The sequence below is a fragment of the Nannobrachium achirus genome (genome assembly GCF_963921795.1).
Source record: "Nannobrachium achirus genome assembly, chromosome: 15".
Classification (NCBI taxonomy): domain Eukaryota; kingdom Metazoa; phylum Chordata; class Actinopteri; order Myctophiformes; family Myctophidae; genus Nannobrachium; species Nannobrachium achirus.
This window is the reverse complement of record NC_137822.1, coordinates 64491982-64512022: the sequence shown is the minus strand read 5'-3', so window position 1 is coordinate 64512022 and position 20041 is coordinate 64491982. Positions and strand designations below refer to the sequence as shown.

Sequence of the window (20041 nt, the reverse complement as noted above, 5' to 3'; positions counted from 1 at the left end):
GCTGGAGCGGAGTCAAAACAAGAGTAATTCCGAAAGTATTAACAGGACTCTGAAGGGTGGGGGGACGGTTTGGCAAATAATATGAGTTTATACACCTAGAGGAAGGGAGGGTAATGTGGCTTCAACATAATACAGTAAGTACAACTTTGGGTTTTACTATAAGGGGTGTGAAACGGATTGTGTTTTCCCAGTTCAGGTTATTATATTACAGCAGGGTAAAAAAGGAAACATGGCAGGCTACAAAAGGCTGACCTAAGGGGCTGTGTCCACAGTGTTTTATTTTATTTTATTTTTATGTTTCCCAATTTGGGGTATGTCTTAAAGGAATAGTTCACCCCCCAAAATACTTTTTGTCTATCTATTACTCATCCCATGGGGACTTGAGTACAATAATAGTTTTCGTCACATTGTTATGCCTATCCCAGACTACTTCGGGAATGGCCTCCGCAATCCGATGTGCCTTTCCCGGACTAGTCCGGGACCGGCACTGTTTTTACATTAACATTGTTGGGCCTTACCGTAACATTGGGCCGTTGTGGGCCACGGTTTGTTTACGTTAGACGTTGAGAGTATCGCACCGCCAATTTTCTCCATTGAATCCAACGCATCATGCAAACTTTGAAGCTCTTTTTCTCTGATCTACGCTTTTATGGAAGAGAACAACCTTTATTCACGGCTAAAAGGCCGAAAAATGTGCTTCTAACATTAATGGAAGCTAAGTCCATCCGGGTCATATTCATGTCAGGCACGAACGTGATGACATTTGTATCTTAACCCTTTTAGTGCCTGGGATATTCGGGATCAAAAACAATTTTTTATTTGCTATTTTACTTACCCCGAGCTGCTTGGAGCAACGTGGGTGGTCCCGGCTCGCCCAGCGCTCACCAACGAGAGACGCTAGATGCTCCGACGATTTATTCCATTGAAAATGGTTTAAAATAAAGTTTAGACCCCCCCCAATGTTCACCAAATGTTCATTGTAGGCGGCGCGACGTATTCCAGGGTGCCTATCCCGAACATGTCCGGGATATTTAATAAAATGAATTATTTTATCGTAGGCCTCAACGAAGCCCCGGTCTAGACGTCCATCCTTGGCCGGGACTTAGACTCGGCCATCCACGGGCCGTATTCGCGCTAACGGCCGAATCGCGCCGCCCACTCCAATAATAAATCACATCTTTAGACAGGATTTTCTCCGGATTGTGTCCCCAGACCCAAAGAGAAAGTTTTTTGCGGCTGAAATAGCTTTAGATCGGGCTTCTAAATGGGTTAGCATTTTGGCTACGTGTCAGCTAGCTTCCTCCTCTGGACACCCATAGGATTGACCGGAGTGAAAACACAGGCCAGTTGGGAGAGGGTCGACGAAAGCTATAAAGAAGGTCAATGGAGAAATGTCTGGCACTCTAGCACCCCTTGTGGCCGGATGGCACTGTATGAGTTAACAATGCGAGAAAAAAAAATATTACTGAACTCAAGTCTCCGTGGAGTAAGTAATAGATAGAGAAAAAAAAAGTCATTTTGGGGGTGAACTATTCCTTTAATAGGTGTCCACATATTTTATTGTGTGGACACAGCCACTTGCAGTGCACTGTAAGCAACATCCCTGCAGCTAATCACATTAATGATGGGGTGTGTCAACACTGTCTATGCTTGCACACTGGGCACACAGCCAGGGCTCTGCAGGCCACACTCTGAATCTAACACACAACCATTATTAACTTGATTACATGCTGATTAGCGTGCCATGTTTTTCCTTTTTCTTTTAGACCGTAGTGTTTAACCTGAAATGGAAAAGGACAAATGACAAAACCAGCTCTATATAGAACCAGCGTTTCCCAAACCTTTTCTGTTTTAGCGGCCCACTTGAAAATCTTGTGTGCCCACCCATCTGATAACAGCAATTTGGCTGCCGTGTTTAGTGGTGGGATGGCTATAAAACTTTACAAAAACATTAAAATTAAATACATAAAATAAATACATGAAAAAAAAAGAAACATATTTTTTTTCTCTGATTAGGACTCCTATAAAACCATCTTATTATAATGTTGTTGGGCAAGTAAAAATGTATTCGGGCCTTACAGGGTTAAGTGAAAGCAGGAGCAGCATCGAAAGAAACAAAAGAGTCGAGTCATTCTAAAAGCATTGAGGGAGTAAACAGGATATCTGCGTGGGAGGTTTGGCAAATAATATTAGTTCATTACACATAAAGGAAGTAAGGATAATGTGGCTTCAACATAATAACAGTAAGCACAACTTTGTGCTTTTAAAGTGGGTTAGGTTCATGAGCGCGGCAGTTCAACACAATACCAGAAGGTGGCGGTAGGTGATCCACTCTAACGGATTCACGATCACATTTAAGTAATAGTTCATTTCGTTATTTAAATCTCTCTCTGTTGTCAACACAAATAGCGGTGGTGGGGGGGAGGCAAATCGTACATAATAACGTAGCTTTTCGGAACACTCCCCCCCCACCACGCACGTGCACGTGCACACGCACACGCATACTTACACACACACACACACACACACACGCACACACGCACACCCACGCACACACAGACAGAGTACATTTCCTTCCCCTATAAGCCTGTTGCTTCTTGCTCCCTCGCTCCGATATCTAATCAACTTGTATATTTCCCCCCTCACACAACGTAATCCAACTCGTAACGACATTTACAATTTGTGCTGCACTCTCGCACGTTCTCTTTGTGCCAAGTTTTGTTGTGCCAAGGTAACATGATTTGTTAGTAATAACGTTTCATATCTGTGCTTTTGATATGCAGTGGGCATTAAAGCTGCACTATGTAACTTTTCTCCTCTACCCCGGACATTTTGACCATTGAGCTAATAGAGCCGGCCTGCTTAAAGGGCCAGTTCACCTCTGGGACAACCAGATCTTATTTTATTGTTGTTTGGAACAAGATCAACACAATCCTGAGTCATTTTTTTGTGTTCAATCTGTGTTTTGAGATATTTTAGTATTTCAGCATGAATGATGATGCATTTTGCATCATATGAGTCATCATGCTGCATCGTATGATGCAAAATGCATAATTCTATTGATTAGTCACGCCATGGAGACTTGAGTTCAATAATATTTTTTTGTATTTATTGCATTCACAAGGCAAAAAAAAGATCTTAGTAAATTTACCCCCATTGATTCCGGATCCAGAATCAATGGGGGTAAATATATTGTAATCAAGTTTTTGTCTTAGGAATGCGACAAAAAAACTAAAAACATTATTGAACACAAGTCTCCATGGCAGGAGCAACCAATAGAAAAAAGGTCATTTTGGGGGTGAACTACTCCTTTAAGAATGCAACAAATACTATATATATATATATATATATATATATATATATATATATATATATATATATATATATATAAAAATATGAACTAATTGAAAGTCTGCATGGCGTGAGTACAAAAAAAATAATTTTGGGGTGAATTAGATTGGATGACATGATGTTTTATCCATAAAAAAAATAAGTGTACATAGTGTCGCTTTAAGTCCACCAACACCTGGAAGTGTGTCTGTGAGTCTACTGGCTCTTTTCCACTGCAGGAAGGGTAACCCGGATACGTTCATGCAAGCCGAAACCTTCCAAGACCCGTGAAGAAGTTCTGTGCCGGAAAAAATAAGCTCACAATTCCCATTGTGACACATATCCATATTTTTTTGGCGTGCGGCAAAGTATGAACCGGGCTTTAAGATACTCCTTCCTGCTTGTATAGTAAATGACTGGTCACCGTGACGGTCAGCAGGGGTGTCACACCAAATTGTGGGCCCTGGGTACAAGGATTCACTGTGGGCCCCCCATGAATGTTCTTCATAGGGGGAGGGGGTTTAACCCATTTAGACTGGGAACGCATTATTACACGTTATTTTGTGCTTTAACTATTGAAAAACAGCTGATCTACAAGCTCACAGCGCGGCACCGAGTGCAGCGCGGCGAGCTTGTAGATCTGCTATTTTTTGAAAATCCTTTTAAGGTTTTTTGAAAAACCTATGTTTCCCATCTCAAAATATTTAGTTCCAAGGGACCACCCAGAAGCAAAATTTGAGTTACAAATGTTCGCTTAAAAAAACTACATATATTCAAAGATTTGCGCACCTTTTCAAGACTTTTCAAAAATAGCTAAAGTATGAAATAATGAAGGCCCCTCCACCTCGGGCCCTAGTAACTCGGTCCCACTTTCCCCCCCCCCCCCCTTGTGACTCCCCTGGTGGGACCCAGGTGGCACCCTGGTGGCACCCCCACTAAGTGAGTGACAAAAAAAAAAAAAAAAAAAAACACACACACACACACATCACAGCTCATCGTGTGTCATGGACTGATCATCTGTGTGGGGTATTTTGCTCTCTACGCGCGTTTAACCCCAGATTCTGGGAGGGCAATCCCCCTCTACAACCCATCCAACATGCTCCCCCCCCACCCCCACTGAGACACACACACAAACACACACGCACACACACGCACACGCACAGGTCCAATGGAACGGCCCACAATGGCCCCCAGAGCTTTAAAAGGTAAAAGTCTCTCCCCCACGTTTTGTGCCATAGTCGTAGCTCAGAGGCTACCATATTTCCGCGCTGCCGCGTCGGGGTACTGCAAGTCCACGTGTGCTCCTCTTTTTTTCACTCCGTGTGCTTCACCTTCAAAGCGGAGCCGGCGTTTCCACATCCCCCGGAGTCCGTCCGTCCGTTCGTTCGGAGAAGAAGGGACGACGATTTCTGAATATTAATATAGTCTCTCTTTTTTTTTTCTTCTTTTTCTTTTTTAACGGTGAGTTTGTAGAAAGTCTGTGTGCTTTTTGAGTTCAAACGTCGTCTTTTGGCATAGTATGAAAACGGCTTCACATGCTCTAAAAGTCATACGCACTGTACAATAGAATCTACAGATGTTCTTTCTTTCTTTTTTTCTCTTTTTCTTTTTTTTCTTTTAAAGCTTTCGGTACATCTTAAGAAACTCAATGATGGAACTGACATGAAAGAGAGGGAAAAAAGTACATTAAAAAAATATTCAGAATTGCACTATTTTTCCATTCCACGTTGGAAGCAAAAATGTTTTTCTTTTTTTCTCCATGATACTGTACAGACAAACAATTTATTTTTATTTTTGCTTCCAACAAAAATGGCAACTCTATGAGGTGCCATGAGGTGCCATGACACCTCATAGAGTTCCTTATTTCAGAATAAAATCAGCGAGTGTTTTCTCTGCTATATTGCACGAAGAACAAACTCTTCATTACAACAGAAAATCTGTAAACAAACAGCGAGGAGCAGAGTAAGAAAGCTGACGTTCAAACCAATCGAAGCAGGGGAGAAATAGGGGTAAATGGGGAAAAAACGAAACACGTCGGTTCCTCATCTTACAAAAAAGACGAGTCAAGACTATGACTAAGACTATACTTTGTCGTACGATGGTGTCCCTGTGTCAAGAATAGGGATGGGACGATATGAAAATGTCATATCACGATTATTGTGACCAAAGAAATCGCGATTTACGATATCATCGGCTGAGACATTTGATAGAGAGTGAAAAAAGACTTTATCAAGTATGTATATTATAATTACTTTTTACCAATTATAGAGGGTTTAAGTGGTACCGGATATGCAGCTCGGCAAATAAAAGGTTTATTGATCCCACGATAAACGATAATATCGCTTATCATCCCATCCCTAGTCAAGAATAGACGATCTACAAGTAGAAATGAAAATTTAAAAAAAATGTCACGAAGAGATTGTAAATCAGGCATGATCGGCACAGGATCATAATACAGGTGTATGAATGGGGCTTAAAGGTAATGCATGTTAAAAGCATTGATTTGAAAAAAATAGCAGATGTACAAGCTCACTCGCTCGCTGCGAGCTTGTAGATCTGCTATTTTTTTTTTAATCGTGAACTTTTGAATTTTGACCCGATTTTGACCTGAAGTGTCTTTTGGATCCTTCTATGGTTTTTTGAAAAACCTATTTTTCTATGTCAGTGCAGTGCTCAAACCTTTTTCATGTGAAGGACCCCCAAAATTATATGTATTTGACCACGGACCCCCACCTCAAAATATTTAGTTCCAGGGACCCCCCAGAAGCAACATTTGGGTGACAAACGTTCGCTTTAAAAATACATATATTCAAAGATTTGCACACATTTTCACGACTTTTTTCAAAATCAGATCTGCTATTTTCGGCTAAAGTTCTCCAAATATGGATGCCAGGGTTCAAGTTGTTAACATAAAAAGGATTGGAAGATTTGGAGGAGCCCCTGTAGTAACTCTGAGGACCCCCTAGGGGTCCCGGACCCCCTGTTGAAGACCCTTGCTCTACACTTTCGTTTTTTTTTTTGGTACATAATTCATAAGCTTTGCGATGAGAGAGAAGAGACGGACTGTGCCAACCGTGGTACTAGGCCTACATTGTTTTGTGTGTGTTGTTGCACATTCTGGTCAATTGGAGTCCCTTTGCGGAACTCGCGAGAGGAAATTAATAGTGTTTAGAGGACTCTCTCGAGCACATATGCACGCACGAGTGTGTACGCTCTCGTGCGGAGACACCTGTGCGCGCACGCACGTCGCGCACACAAGAACGCAAACAGGCGCGCGTGTGTACACACACACTCTCACACACACACACACACACACACACACACACACACACACACACACACACACACACACACACACACACACACACACACGCCATCTGTGAGTGCTGCATCAGTTGGCCAACGCTCAGCTGGCAGGCTGATCAGACAAAGTGCCCAATATGGCTCCCTAATGGGCCTCAGTCAGATGAATGAGATTTTACTCTCCTTCTCACACGCTCCTCGCCTCTCTGTCTGTCTGTCTGTCTGTCTGTCTGTCTGTCTGTCTGTCTGTCTGTCTGTCTCTGTCTCTGTCTCTGTCTCTGTCTCTCTCTCTCTCTCTCTCTCTCTCTCCATGTCCATAATTTTTGCACTTCCCCTCCATAATTTTCGCTCTTCCCCTCCTCGCTACTTTGTTTCATTCTTTTCCCACTCCCCCGCGATACGAGACTCAGGGCCCTGTTTTGATTGTCTCAAGTACCAGATGGTATGACTTAACTTAAGACCTGGAGGCGTGGCCAATCAAAACAGCCAAACGGTGTCGGCCACGCCTCCAGCATTAAGTTAAGTCATAAGACCTGGTACTTGAGACAATCACAATAGGGACCTAAATAGCATGGGCGTTGATTTTTCTATATTCAATGGGGTGCCCTACATTTGCATTTCTATGGGAGTAAGGTGTGAAAATCGGCAAAGTAGCAGGAATGTGGATGAGTGAGACGACTCAGATTAGGGAGAACTGTCTATAACTGGGTGCCTTAGCTACCAGGCGTACCCTATATTTCCGCCCATGCTAAATAGTATGTGAGAGATTGAGAGACAAAAAAACAGAAGAGGCTATTGGAGAACCTGATTTGGATAGGGACACATGATCTGATGCAGGACAATATGTCAATATGACAGACCGGGAGTATAAATGTGTGCATACTGTAATACCGAGGGGTCCTTTCTCTCTCTCTCTCTCTCTCTCTCTCTCTCTCTCTCTCTCTCTCTCTCTCTCTCTCTCTCTCTCTCGACGAGGCCTCCCTTACAGGTGATACAGTAATGAGGGACGTATTTGTATCTGGTGGCCACTGTATGTCTGCTTGTCACCCAGCTAACCTCCACCCCACCTACTGATTAGACATGTCGGTTAGATTAGACCATTGCTTCTCAGGGGGTCCTTGAGGTCCCCGCCCCAACTTAATGAGTGACTAGTTAAGTAGCACATGGGCCCTTACAGGTCTGTAAACTCAGAGAATGAACAAATTCAAACATTTCAATTTTGCAGTGTGGTTTGGGGGGGGGGGGGGGGGGGGGGTCACATACAAAACATATCAAACGGGGGTCTGTGGTCCAATGTATTTCAAACTGGGGGGGTCCTTGAAATAAAACGAAGAAGTTGAGCGGATCATAGGATTAGACTTAGTTTGGTGGCTCACGTCAGCCACCAAACGCACACCAGCCGCCACGAGCGGATGTCCGTTGTGCGTGACATTCGCGAAATTCTAAATGCTCGTGAATTAGCGAGTTGTGTTCCGTTGCTCGGAGGAGATCAAAGCGAGCAGCTGTGCCGGGCTGGGGCTCGCAGGCAGGCAGGAGAAGTAACAGACATTGGAATGCTCGTCTCTGGGAGCTTGTTTGTAAATGATTTACACACTTTGGCTGAGAAATATGCCAATGTACAGAAGTTGTCTGTCTTGATTTATTCCGCTCCCGCAACGTGCTAGTTTAAAACTTTGTTATCGATATTGACTATTCACCATACAGTAGTCGGTTCCTGTGGTTGTGGGTTGTGTACAACTAATAGTCCACAGACTACAGCACGCTTCTGGTTGGCTGCCGCTCTGTCTCGTCACACGGCGGTGGCTTCTGGTTGGCTGCCGCTCGGTCCCGCCACGCAGAGGTAGAAGAAGCGTTTTTTTGTTGGCTCCGCCCCCAGCCACGGTGGGGAAAGCAGCGGTCATAGATTGGGGACCCACACATAACTAATTTGGTATGGGTAAACACATCGAACCTTGTTCCTTTCTCACAAGGAGGGCAGCAAAATAACTGGTGTGAACTCAGCTTAAGGATAAATTGTGCGATGATTCAGACGGAAGAGAAAGTAATTGAAGATGTTAAAAAAGGGCCTCTCGTGGATGATCTGTGATGGGAAGCCATGGGGGATCGAGGTCGATGTGTGGAAAAGCTAAGATCAAACACCAACAGCATCTCCGACCATATGTTGTTCTCCGAGGGGACGACGCAGATTAAAAGATGGGCGGCGCGCGCGGGAAGGTAATGACGACCGGCACGACACAAATGGCCTCAAAGGACCCGACGAGGGAGGAAGAGGAACACCTAAGCATCGCAGCGCAGGCATCGGGAGGACAGCGAGGAAACACAACCGGGAAAAAAACAGCAGAGTCAAATAATCAAAGAGGTATGTTTTGAGTCAGTAAACAATATCAAGACACGGAACTACAGCCTAGCCGTCAAAAGTCGTGTTTTTGTTTCTTCCATGTTTTAGTAATATACATATATATATACATATATATTAAATAATTTTCGTCCCGCTCGTGTCGTTCTTATTATCCACAAGTTTCCAGTGTCCCACGAGCCCTTACGTGAAATGTGGGCATCACTTCCTGGTCCTCTTATAAAGCCCCATTTCCACTGTAGGGCCGACCCAGAACTGGAACCAGAACTTTCCAGAACCAAGAACTTTCAAGAACCTGTGAAGTTCCGGGACCAAGCTCTGCTTACGTTTCCATATCACCAGAACTAACCAGGAAGGTCCCAAAAAAAAAAGACCAGCAGCGCTGCTGGCCACGCGCATAGATTCCCAGAACTAAAGTTTAGTTCTACCTCAGGAGCAGGGCCGAAAAAAGGTTCCAGGAACCTCGTCTGGAACCGGGCCGTGCGCAATGGAAACAAAACCAGAACCAAAAACATCGTTATCAGGTTCCTGAACGTTCTGGTTCCACCTTGCAGTGGAAAAGGGTCTTTAGCTGTTTCATCCTGACTGGTTGCTGTTGCCGCTGTGAGCCCATGTGACACCTGAATCTCTGCATGGTGATTACTTGGTGCTTCGTTAAGGTTGATTTGAATCAGCCGTGTGGAGGAAGTGAAGCCCACATTAATTAACCCATTTAGGGGGACACATTATTGTGTATCATCATTTTATGCTGTAACTATTGAAAAATAGCAGATATACAAGCTCACAGCGTGGCACCGAGTGCCGCCCTGCGAGCTTGTAGATCTGCTATTTTGGAAAAATCGTGAAAATTCTGTAAGTGTCTTTTGAATCCTTCTAAGGTTTTTTGAAAAACTTGTTTCTGTGTCAGCAATCTGGCTTAGCCATCGTCAAAGAAAAAGGTCCCTTTCACTTAACTGGCGCTCAGTTAGTCTGTTCTTGAGAGACTACCATGTCAGTGGTTCTCAAACCTTTTTGACATGAAGGATCCCCAAAATGACATTTATTTGGCCACGGACCCCCATCTCAAAACATCTAGTTCCAGGGACCACCCAGAAGCAACATCTGAGTTACAAACAATCGCTTTTAAAACACATATTCAAAGATTTGCACTCATTTTCACGACCTTTTCCAAAAAATAGCAGATCTACAAACTCGCAGCGAGCTTGTATATCTGCTATTTTTTTTAAGTTAAAGCATCTAATGATCTTCCCCCGGTAAACTCCTTGGGGAAACTTGTGGATAGATAGTTCTCGTCTTGCTCTCAGGGTGGGATCGAGGGGTGTCGAGGCGGTTCTTCTATAAACTTGTGGATAGATAGTTCTGGTCTTGCTCTCAGGGTGGGGACGAGTGTCGAGGCGTTTCTTCTCTCATTTGCTCTCAGGGTCGCGGGTGGGCCGCATCTTCATCTCGGCGAACTTGAGGGAGTACTGCCAGCCGGTCCAGGAGGACCACTCGATGCCGTCGGCGTAGGACGTGTGCTGGCCGCGCAGGTACTGGCCGTTGAGGTTGGACGTGTGGCAGTTGCGGTACCACCAGGCGCCGTGGTAGAAGGCGGCGCAGTTGTTCTCCGAGTGGTCGTTGTCCTTGTCCTTGGTGGTGAACTTCATGCCGTTGTGCTTCAGCAGGGAGTCGCCTGCAGGGGGCGACAGAGAGGAACGGAGATGGGTGGTTAGGTGGGGCAAGGGGGCAGTGTTGATTTAGTCGACTAAAAATGTTTTTTTTGTCGACTGCGTTCTTTTCACTGACGAAAACTATATAAAACTAAGCTGTCATGACTAAAACTTAGACTAAATATATTGACAATTTTGTCAGCAAAATAAAAACTATATACTAAAACGGGACTAGTGGAGAAGAGAGTCATTTTATGTTTGGTTGCTCTCAGGTGTTGTGTGCTGACACTAGCCGATCTAAAAGTTCACAACGCGTCGTGAGCTTGTAGATCTGCTATTTTCAGCACACAACCAAGTGTAAAATCAGTCATTATGATGCCATCAAGGGTTAGGGTTAGGGTTATGACAGTTTCATGACAGCACAAATCAAGGTCAACTAAAAGGAGATCCTAGAAAGCTCTATGGCTTATCTCCACAGGAACCACACTTTATGTATCTCATATAACATGTTATATGAGGACTGTTATATGAGTAGAGTAATTTTAACACAGTAGACACATACAAAACATAAAAAGTACAAAACTATGGCACCACCTCTTTAAATATTGTCTCTGAAGCAGCTGCACTCACTCTGTTATTCCAAGTGACTGTCCCCCTCGGCAGTTATCAACTGGATTTAATTTGGAACGCATTTGATGTGAGGTGCACTGATCACTTACTCTGTCAAAAGACGGAATATAAACATACATTATCCTGTTGGATTTATGACGACCCTCATTCAACATTATGCTTCACATGCAATGTCGCTCGCAGCCACTGGATTCTATTTAATTAGGCTAATATCAAAACAAGCGGCGGCAACAGAGGGAAATGATTGATCGATTGCTTTGCAACTCCCATGTGAGTTTGATTCATTTCCGTTCATGAACAAAGGCTTTGATCTGAAATCGTATAGTAGTTGATGCAGACAAAATGATAATCCACACGACGGTGGAAAACATTTTACCTCCCTCCCGAAAGACTGTTGAGAAGGCTTTTTTTTTTTTTTTTTTTCACGATTTTGCAAACCATTTTCACTCAGTGCCAATGGACGAGTACCGGCTCCGCCCCCTCCAAAAGCTGCCTCCGCCACTATCACAGTGCGCCGCTATTGGCTTCATTCACTTCAATGGGAAATACGGCGGATTGTAGGGGAGAGCGGGGTAAACTGAGACACTTTTTACATTTTCTCCCCTAGAGGCGAACTAAAAGATATATCAGTAAAAATATACACATTTCCCAGTAATTTGGGATGTTTCCTAACAATGGAAGTTATCAGAACATATTCAAGACAAAAGGCAGAGAAAATATGATTGTTTTAAAAAAAAGTGGTCTTGTGTCTCAGTTTACCCCAGGACCGGGGTAAACTGAGACAGACCAGAGAAATCAACGGGGTAAAGTGATCCACTCACTTTTTTCACTTTAAAACTACCATAAAAACACAAAAACCCGGTTACCCGGGTTAAATATGCGCAATACAAAAATGTACATAGCAGACATTCTTTTAATAGGCTTTGTCCTGTCATTTCCACCCATGTGTCAAATAATGTGACACATGGGCAGAAGGAAAAAACTAAAAACCCTATAAAACATGTATAGAAGGGTTTACCAAACTTTCCTCAGTTGATCCTTATGTAATTCTTCTTGTAGAATCTATTTCTGCAAAGTATATTGTTGTATTGTGCATAACTAATGAAATAATTCGCATATTTAGTCAAATATGCTAATTATCTCATTAATTATGCACAATACAAAGAAATATATATCAAAAATGGATTCTACAGGGGAAAATACATAAGAATCAATTGAGACTAGTTTGGTACACCCTTTAATTAGGTTTTTACAGCTTTCTCCCTGTCTTTCATGTTAAGGATAGTCTCACTTTACCCCGAAGCAATTGTCTCACTTTACCCCACAGCCACATTTTGGGAAAAGGGATATTTTTATCAATTCAGGGTAATCTTCAGCTAGCATCTATCACATGGATTTATAAGTTGGTAGTTCATCAACATGTATGATATAAAATGTTCTCCCTGCATCAATTTGCTTTGACACAACAGCTGATTATGTTGACAGCAAGACAATTTACTTTTACATGCAAAAAACAAATTTTTGTGAAAAAAGCATGTTTTCTACAGCACTATCAGGTCTCTCTTTTCATGACAAGTGGGAAATTCAAGGGGCTTGAAAATATAATGGTCACATGGCCACAAATGTGTTCCATTGCCAAGATAAATGGAGCGTCTCAGTTTACCCGGTGTCTCAGTTTACCCCGCTCTCCCCCTACACACATTTTACACATTAAATACTAATTCAGTGTTGGACCCAGAGCTTCGAAATCTCTTCCTGGTCCGTCGGCAGGGCAAGGCATGCATTGGAGGAAGGTGTAGTAGCTTACACGGCTAATGGAACAAAACTATGGAACAAAACAGCAGAGGAATATTTGGGAAATAAAGGAATGAGGAAGCCCCTGTCTGTTGGACCACAGATCGCCGTTTTTTATATAAAAAAGCCGATTTAAATATGAATACACTGTGTTGGCTAAAAGGCCATTGACCCATGACTACAACACCTTATTTGTTATGTAAAATAGCTACTGATCAAGTAGCCTAATGATGAATGAACAACGCGAAGTGTATTTTTTCTGACATGCAACAGGGGATGCGTGCAGGTGCGTCACAAGAGGGGGAAGAGGGACTGAGTTACTAAGGCCCAAGGTGGAAGGGCCTTAATTATTTTATACTTTAGCTATTGAAAAATAAACTCGAGAGTGCCGCGCTGCGAGCTTGTATATCTGCTATTTTTGAAATCCCCATATGAAGAACATTCATGTGGGCCCGCAGTGAATCCTTGTACCCAGGGCCCAGAATTTGGTGCGACGACACCCTTGGCTGTATTTGCGACTCGCTGCGGCTAAAACTCTTCGGAATCGAGACGTTTTAACGCCAGAGATATCATTTATAAGCAATCGACATGATAAGAAACATGTAGGCCTAGCCTACATTTGAAGCAGTTTATTCTGGTTGTTGTGAAATAAGAGAAATAGACAGAATAGGATACTGCCTACCTCATTCGTCGCTATAGGCTGTTTAAACACCATCATCACAGATCAAATAAATACATTAACATGCCGTTTAGGCGTCAAATTCACTGGTAGGTATATTTATTAGGTTGTTGTCTTTCGTACCTCATGTACACAACTGTCCAGTCCAGTGAGAAGTTGCTTTATATCAGATGAAGTAGCCTATTTCTTGGTGCTTCTTCATATAAACACATACAATGTTTGTGTTGGTATAAATGAGTAGCCTACACATATTTTCTCAGTTCATATGACTTGATGAAAGTAACTCATATTCCGCCCAGGTCAATAACACTAATCATTATAATGGCATGAATCGATCTAAACAAATAAAGTCTGTGCTGATAATGATGATGGTAGTATGCTTATGGCTGATGTTAGGCAGGCCACGTAATAGATAGATAGATAGATAGATAGATATCTTTATTATCCCAAGGGGGATAATCAGTAGCTATTTAACATAACAAATAAGGTGTTGGTGTTATAGTCATGAGCCATTTAGACAATACAGTGTATTCATATTTAAATCTTTCCGAGTCAGTGTAAAACGGCTCTGAATCCAGCAGAGAACTTCTGTATTCTCTGCTGCTTTGTTTTAATAATAGGCCTACATATTTTTCTAATTTCATGCCAGGTCTTGTTGACGGATTTGGAAGAGATTTCGAGGCTTTGGGTCCAAAACGTGACATGCAGTGTGTCTGTGTGTGACATTCTCCTCCATTGTGCTGACAGTGTTGTTGAATGACTGAGTGAGGGCTGTCGGACTTAAAAGCAGTAACGTGGAGGGAAAGGTGGGGGCGGAGCTCCCGGTACTCGTCCATTGCCTATGTAATCCTGGGCTCTGCTCTCCCTCTGCCGCGCCTGGGGAGACAACAGACTGATGCTTCCTTCTATGCATGAGTAGTCCAAGTTGTTTCTTTTCACCTGACAGGGGGGGTTTCCCGGGATGGACGTAGCGCGTGGAAGGAACACGTTATTCCAACCAGTTCCTTTCCCCTCCATCAGGCGCCCCAGCTGGCCAGGGGGAGGCAGTATAGAGACCAGGATTACTGCATGTTTTTGTGAGGGTATCAACCCTAGGAGACACGGGGAGAACATGCAAACTCCACACAGAAAGGCCCTATTGCCGACCCCACCTAGGGTGTGGGCACTGATGACGCGGAGGGAGAAACACGCCCCCCAGCACCCACAGCGTCCCCTGGCGGGAATCGAACCCAGGAATAGCTGTGAGACGAAGCGCTAACCACTGCGCCACCGTGCCCTCAACCCTGTCTCATCAGAGACTGTCTGTCTGTCTGTCTGTCTGTCTGTCTGTCTGCTTCCGTGCTTCGCTAGCTGCACACTACACGCTGCTCTTCAGTTGCTTCTACTGCATAGGTCCTACTGTCCTAGGCTCATAATATAAAAATGTGGCATATGCTAACCTGGTGAATGCTACTATATGCCTACACCTAATCCTTAACCTAACCCTAACTCCAGTAAAACTATGCCTAAACCTAACCCTAATCCTAACCCTAACCTCAGTAAAACTATGCCTAAACCTAACCCTAACCCCAATCCTAACCCCAGTAAAACTATGCCTAAACCTAACCCTAACCTCAGTCAAATTATTCCTAGTTCCCCGAAGAAGGCACCGCTTGCTCCACCTTGTGCCCAAAAACGAGCGCCCCTGGTCTCAATCTTACTGAATAATAAAAAATAAAAAACTGACATATACACACAGCGACGGAGGTATCGTCGCGTCTGTGTCTTTGTTCCTCCTCCTCCTCCTCAAAAAAAAAAAAAAAAAAAAAAAAAAAACATCAGATCCGAGCAAAAGCTTTGCCCGCCACCTTGATTAAATTACTTCCAATTAATTGCTCCGCTTGACCCCGCAGCGTCAACAAAAACCTGTCGTCGGGAATGAAGAAGCAATTTCAAGAACCTTTGGGGGGGGAAGCGTCGCTGGGAGAGAATATACCAGGAGAATGGGGACACATATGAGAGATGGAGGAGAGGAGAGGAGAGACAGAGGGAGGGGGGGGGGGGTAGTGGAAATGAGGGTAAGGGGGGCGGGGGTTGCAAGCAGGGGCGTCACAAGGGAGGGAAAAGTGGGACTGAGTTATTGGGCCCAAGGTGGAGGGGCCTTCATTATTTTATACTTTAACTATTGAAAAAATAGCAGATATACAAGCTCACAGCGAGCTTGTAAATCTGCTATTTTTGAAACGTAGTGAAAATGTGTGCAAAAATCTTTGAATATATGTATTTTTTAAGCGAACATTTGTAACTCCAATTTTGCTTCTGGGGGCTCCCTGGAACTAATTATTTTGCGATGGGGGTCCGTGGGCCAAATACATATCCTTGTGGGGGTCCTTGACATGAAATGGTTTGAGCACCACTGACACAGAAACAGTTGTTTCAAAAAAACCTTAGAAGGATTTGAAACCTTCAAAGACTTGCGCAAATGTTCACGATTTATCAAAAATAGCAGACCTACAAGCTCGCAGTGCCGCGCTGTGAGCTTGTAGATCTGCTATTTTTCAATAGTTAAAGCACAAAATGTGAGTGAATCCTTGTACCCAGGGCCCAGAAATTGGTTTGACACCCATGGGTGCAAGATGGAATGGTGCAGCCGAGGGGACAGTAGTGAGAAATGGTGAGGACCAGAGTAAAGGAAATGAGGAAGAGGGTAAAAGGAAGACGTGGACCGGAGGAACAGTGCACGACTACAGGGGGACGGGAGCAGGTGGGCATCCTGAGAGGCGACCATTTAAACCCCTCTGTAGTGAAAAATTTACACAGCAATATTGTGATATTTCCGAGGTCCTGTTGTTTCGAGGTCCCAGTGGTCTGGTTTAGGGTTAGACATTCACCAGCGTCGGCAGCTTAGCATTCACCAGGTTAGTATTCACCAGCTTAGAATTCACCAGGTTAGTATTCACCAGGTTAGTATTCACCAGCTTAGAATTCACCAGGTTAGTATTCACCAGGTTAGCATTCACCAGGTTAGTATTCACCAGTTTAGCATTCACCAGGTTAACATTCACCAGTGTTGGAAGCTTAGCATTCACCAGGTTAACATTCACCAGTGTTGGCAGGTTAGCATTCACCAGGTTAGCATTCACCAGTGTTGGCAGGTTAGTATTCACCTGGTTAGCATTCACCAGCGTCGGCAGCTTAGTATTAGGTTAGCATTCACCAGCGTCGCAGCTTAGTATTCACCAGGTTAGCATTCACCAGCGTCGGCAGGTTAGCCTCGGACAACTGGGACATCAAAACAACGGGACCTCGGAATAGCACTACGCGCTCGTTGATTCTGCATAGCGACGCATCGAGAGCTTGAAGATCTGCTGTTTTTGGCTGACGTCAAACTGTTATTTTTTGGGGCGGGGGCCCGGATCGGATCTGGTGTCTGGTAAAATAATGAAGGCCCCTCCACCTATGGGCCCTAGTAACTCAGTCCCACTTTCCCCCCTTGTGACACCCCTGCATGCTTATCCCCACTCAGCACATCCTGCCATCCTTCCTTCCCTCTCTCGCTCCCTCCAGGAAAGCTATAGTGTTATTGTTAGTTATTACTATTTGTCATGGGGGGGGGGGGGGGGGGGGGGGGGCTGATCCGCGTTTAAGTCGACAGGTCTTCATTCTTTTTTTTTTTGGAGCTAGCCGGGAGCAGCTGGACGCTAATGGGCTTCGCGGGAGTCTGCCGGCTCCCCCCTCCCCCCCTTCCCTCCCCCCCCGGCCCTTGTTCCAAGGTGACACCCGCCCCGGTGCCTTCGTCCAACGAGCCTCTCTAAGTGCCCCTGTCGTCTCCAGACCCCCCCCCTCCCCCCCTTCTGTGTCCTACGGACCTCATCACACTGTCAAGGCCATTAGCTGCCCCCCCCACCCCCCTCTCTCTCTCTCCTCCTCATCCTCTCCCAAAAATGTGTGGCGGTGAAAACGACGCGGACCGCTTAGACGTCGCATGTCACGCTGATGCTGTTATTTATCAGTTTATTTATTTATTAAATTGTTCTACTTGGAGTTGCCGTGGTAACAGCAGACAGGAGAGAGAGATAGAGAGAGCGGGGGATACCTGCAGGACCGGAGGACAAGGCGCAGAATGACCACTCCTCCCTCCCTGGGCAATTAAGGCATTTAGGCCTGTTGAAGGCTTTAACTATTGAAAAATAGCAGATCTACAAGCTCGCAGCGCGGCACTCGGTGCCGCGCTGTGAGCTGTAAGCGAACGTTAGTAAATCGAAATTTTGCTTCTGGGGGGTCCCTGGAGCTAAGTATTTTGAGATGGGGGTCCTTGGCCAAATACATATCATTTTGGGGGTCCTTCCCGTGAAAAAAGTTTGAGAACCAATTACATAGAAACACGTTTTTTTTTGTTTTTTTAAACCTTAGAAGGAGTCAAAAGACACTTATCGAATCGGATCAAAATTCAAATTTTCACGATTTTTAAAAAATTGCAGATTTACATGCTTGCAGCCGCACTGTGAGCTTGTATATCTGCTATTTTTCAATAATTAAAGCATAATAAAATAATAACACGCAACAATGCGTACCCGATCTAAATGGCTTAAGGGATATTTGATGCCCCGATGAGCTTTTAGCCATCATCTGGCTTCTAGTCAACAACAGACCTCCTCCCCCTCACCTTCATCACAACACCCCCACTGTTCACAGTGGGAAGTCCGTTTTCACCAAGAGAGGACAGAAGGAGAGAGAGAGAGAGAGAGAGAGAGAGAGAGAGAGAGAGAGAGAGAGAGAGAGAGAGAGAGAGAGAGAGAGAGAGAGAGAGGCAAATGGTATAGGAAGATTGGGAGTCGGGAGCAGTGCTGTTTTTGACAAGAAGTTTTGATTTAGTTTTAGTCATAGTCTTTTAATAAAATGTCATTTAGTTTTAGTCATAATTTAGTCACCTGAAAAGTATTAGTTTTAGTCTAATTGTAGTCGACTAAATATCATAAGATTTTAGGCGACTAAATCTACAGTTGATTTAGTCAACTGAAATGTATTTTGGCATCGGAATGACTGATTTTACACTTGATTGTGTGCTGCAACACCTGAGAGCAACCAAATATAAAATGAGTCTCTTCTCCACTAGTCCCTCCCTAACTTTTTAGTCTAGTTTTTATTTTGTTGACGAAATTGTCAATATATTTAGTCTTAGTTTTAGTCATCACAGCTCAGTTTTTATTTCGTTTTCGTCAGTGAAAAAAAACGCAGTCGACAATCATTTTTCGTCATAGTTTTTAGTCGACGAAATCAACACTGGTCGGGAGGTGAGTGCGCGTCGCGAGCTCCACCGGAACATACTGCACGGCTCGGCTGAAAGTTTGAGGTCTCTCGCAAATATCAGCGGGAAAGATTGCTTTCGCGTACGCGTCGGCTATAGACTCTTCAAAAGGTTGTGTGCCCAGTGGGGAAATCATTGTCACATCCACAATTAGATGCTAAACGAATGCAAATTACACCGCGAGGAAAAAAAGGCATCTGATGTTGACAAGCTTTCCCACCGAATACATTTTTTTTTCAACCTTATAGGTAATGTGCCATGTCCATCTCACGTCCTAATCTGACAATGACATTACTGGGAGGCGTAGGCATAAACGGTCTGTTGTCCTTGCATATCGTCACTGTGGGGCAGAAACCTTATACACCTTATACCGTATACATTTTTTCGCAAAGAAAAGCTCTGCTTCATCACACAAGGCCGTCGCACAAAAGTAGTGAAAACAGCAGATCTACAAGCACACAACGCCTCGCGGTGCTTGTAGATCGGTTGTTATCACTAGTTTAACTCATTTTTTAAAATGATAAATACAAAACAAACAGTTTAACATACAAGGTTTCCACCCGACAATGACGATATAATTAGTGCTATATTTGTTCTAGCCTCGCGTAGCCAAACAAATATGCTGTTGCAACGAAAAATTGCCCGTGGCAGATTAGGTCTGGCCCCGCTCAGTTATTCAAATATTTCACACCTAACAAGCTGTGAAGAACCAACCAGGGGTCCAGTATGCAAATGTTGGGTGGGCGTGTCACCTTTGAGCCACTCTGATTGGTTGTAGGTCTAACCGATAGAGTTTGAATCTTTTTGTAACCGCCCCTTGGAAAATAAATATATAACACTGAGAAGGACCCGACTAATATCCACGATTTGTTGATTTGATCCTACTTAAAGTTATACTGTCTAGAATCTTTTATTAAAAAGTTCCAAAGTTACACACATGGGTGTCGCACCAAATTCTGGGCTCTGGGTACAAGGATACAGTCACATTGTGTGCTTTAACTAATGAAAAATAG

At 43.9% G+C, this 20041-nt stretch overlaps 1 protein-coding gene across 1 annotated transcript in view; it reads right to left on the bottom strand.

The window, feature by feature from the left end:
- Positions 1 to 10395: 10395 nt before the first annotated feature.
- Positions 10396 to 20041, bottom strand: part of fibcd1b (fibrinogen C domain containing 1b) — a gene marked incomplete at both ends in the record, with an annotated part of 511759 nt that continues 502113 nt past the window's right edge. Inside the window, one exon of the mRNA XM_080743825.1 lies at positions 10396 to 10661. Coding sequence (XP_080599951.1) covers positions 10396 to 10661 — 266 coding nt within the window. The remainder of the gene's footprint in view (positions 10662 to 20041) is intronic.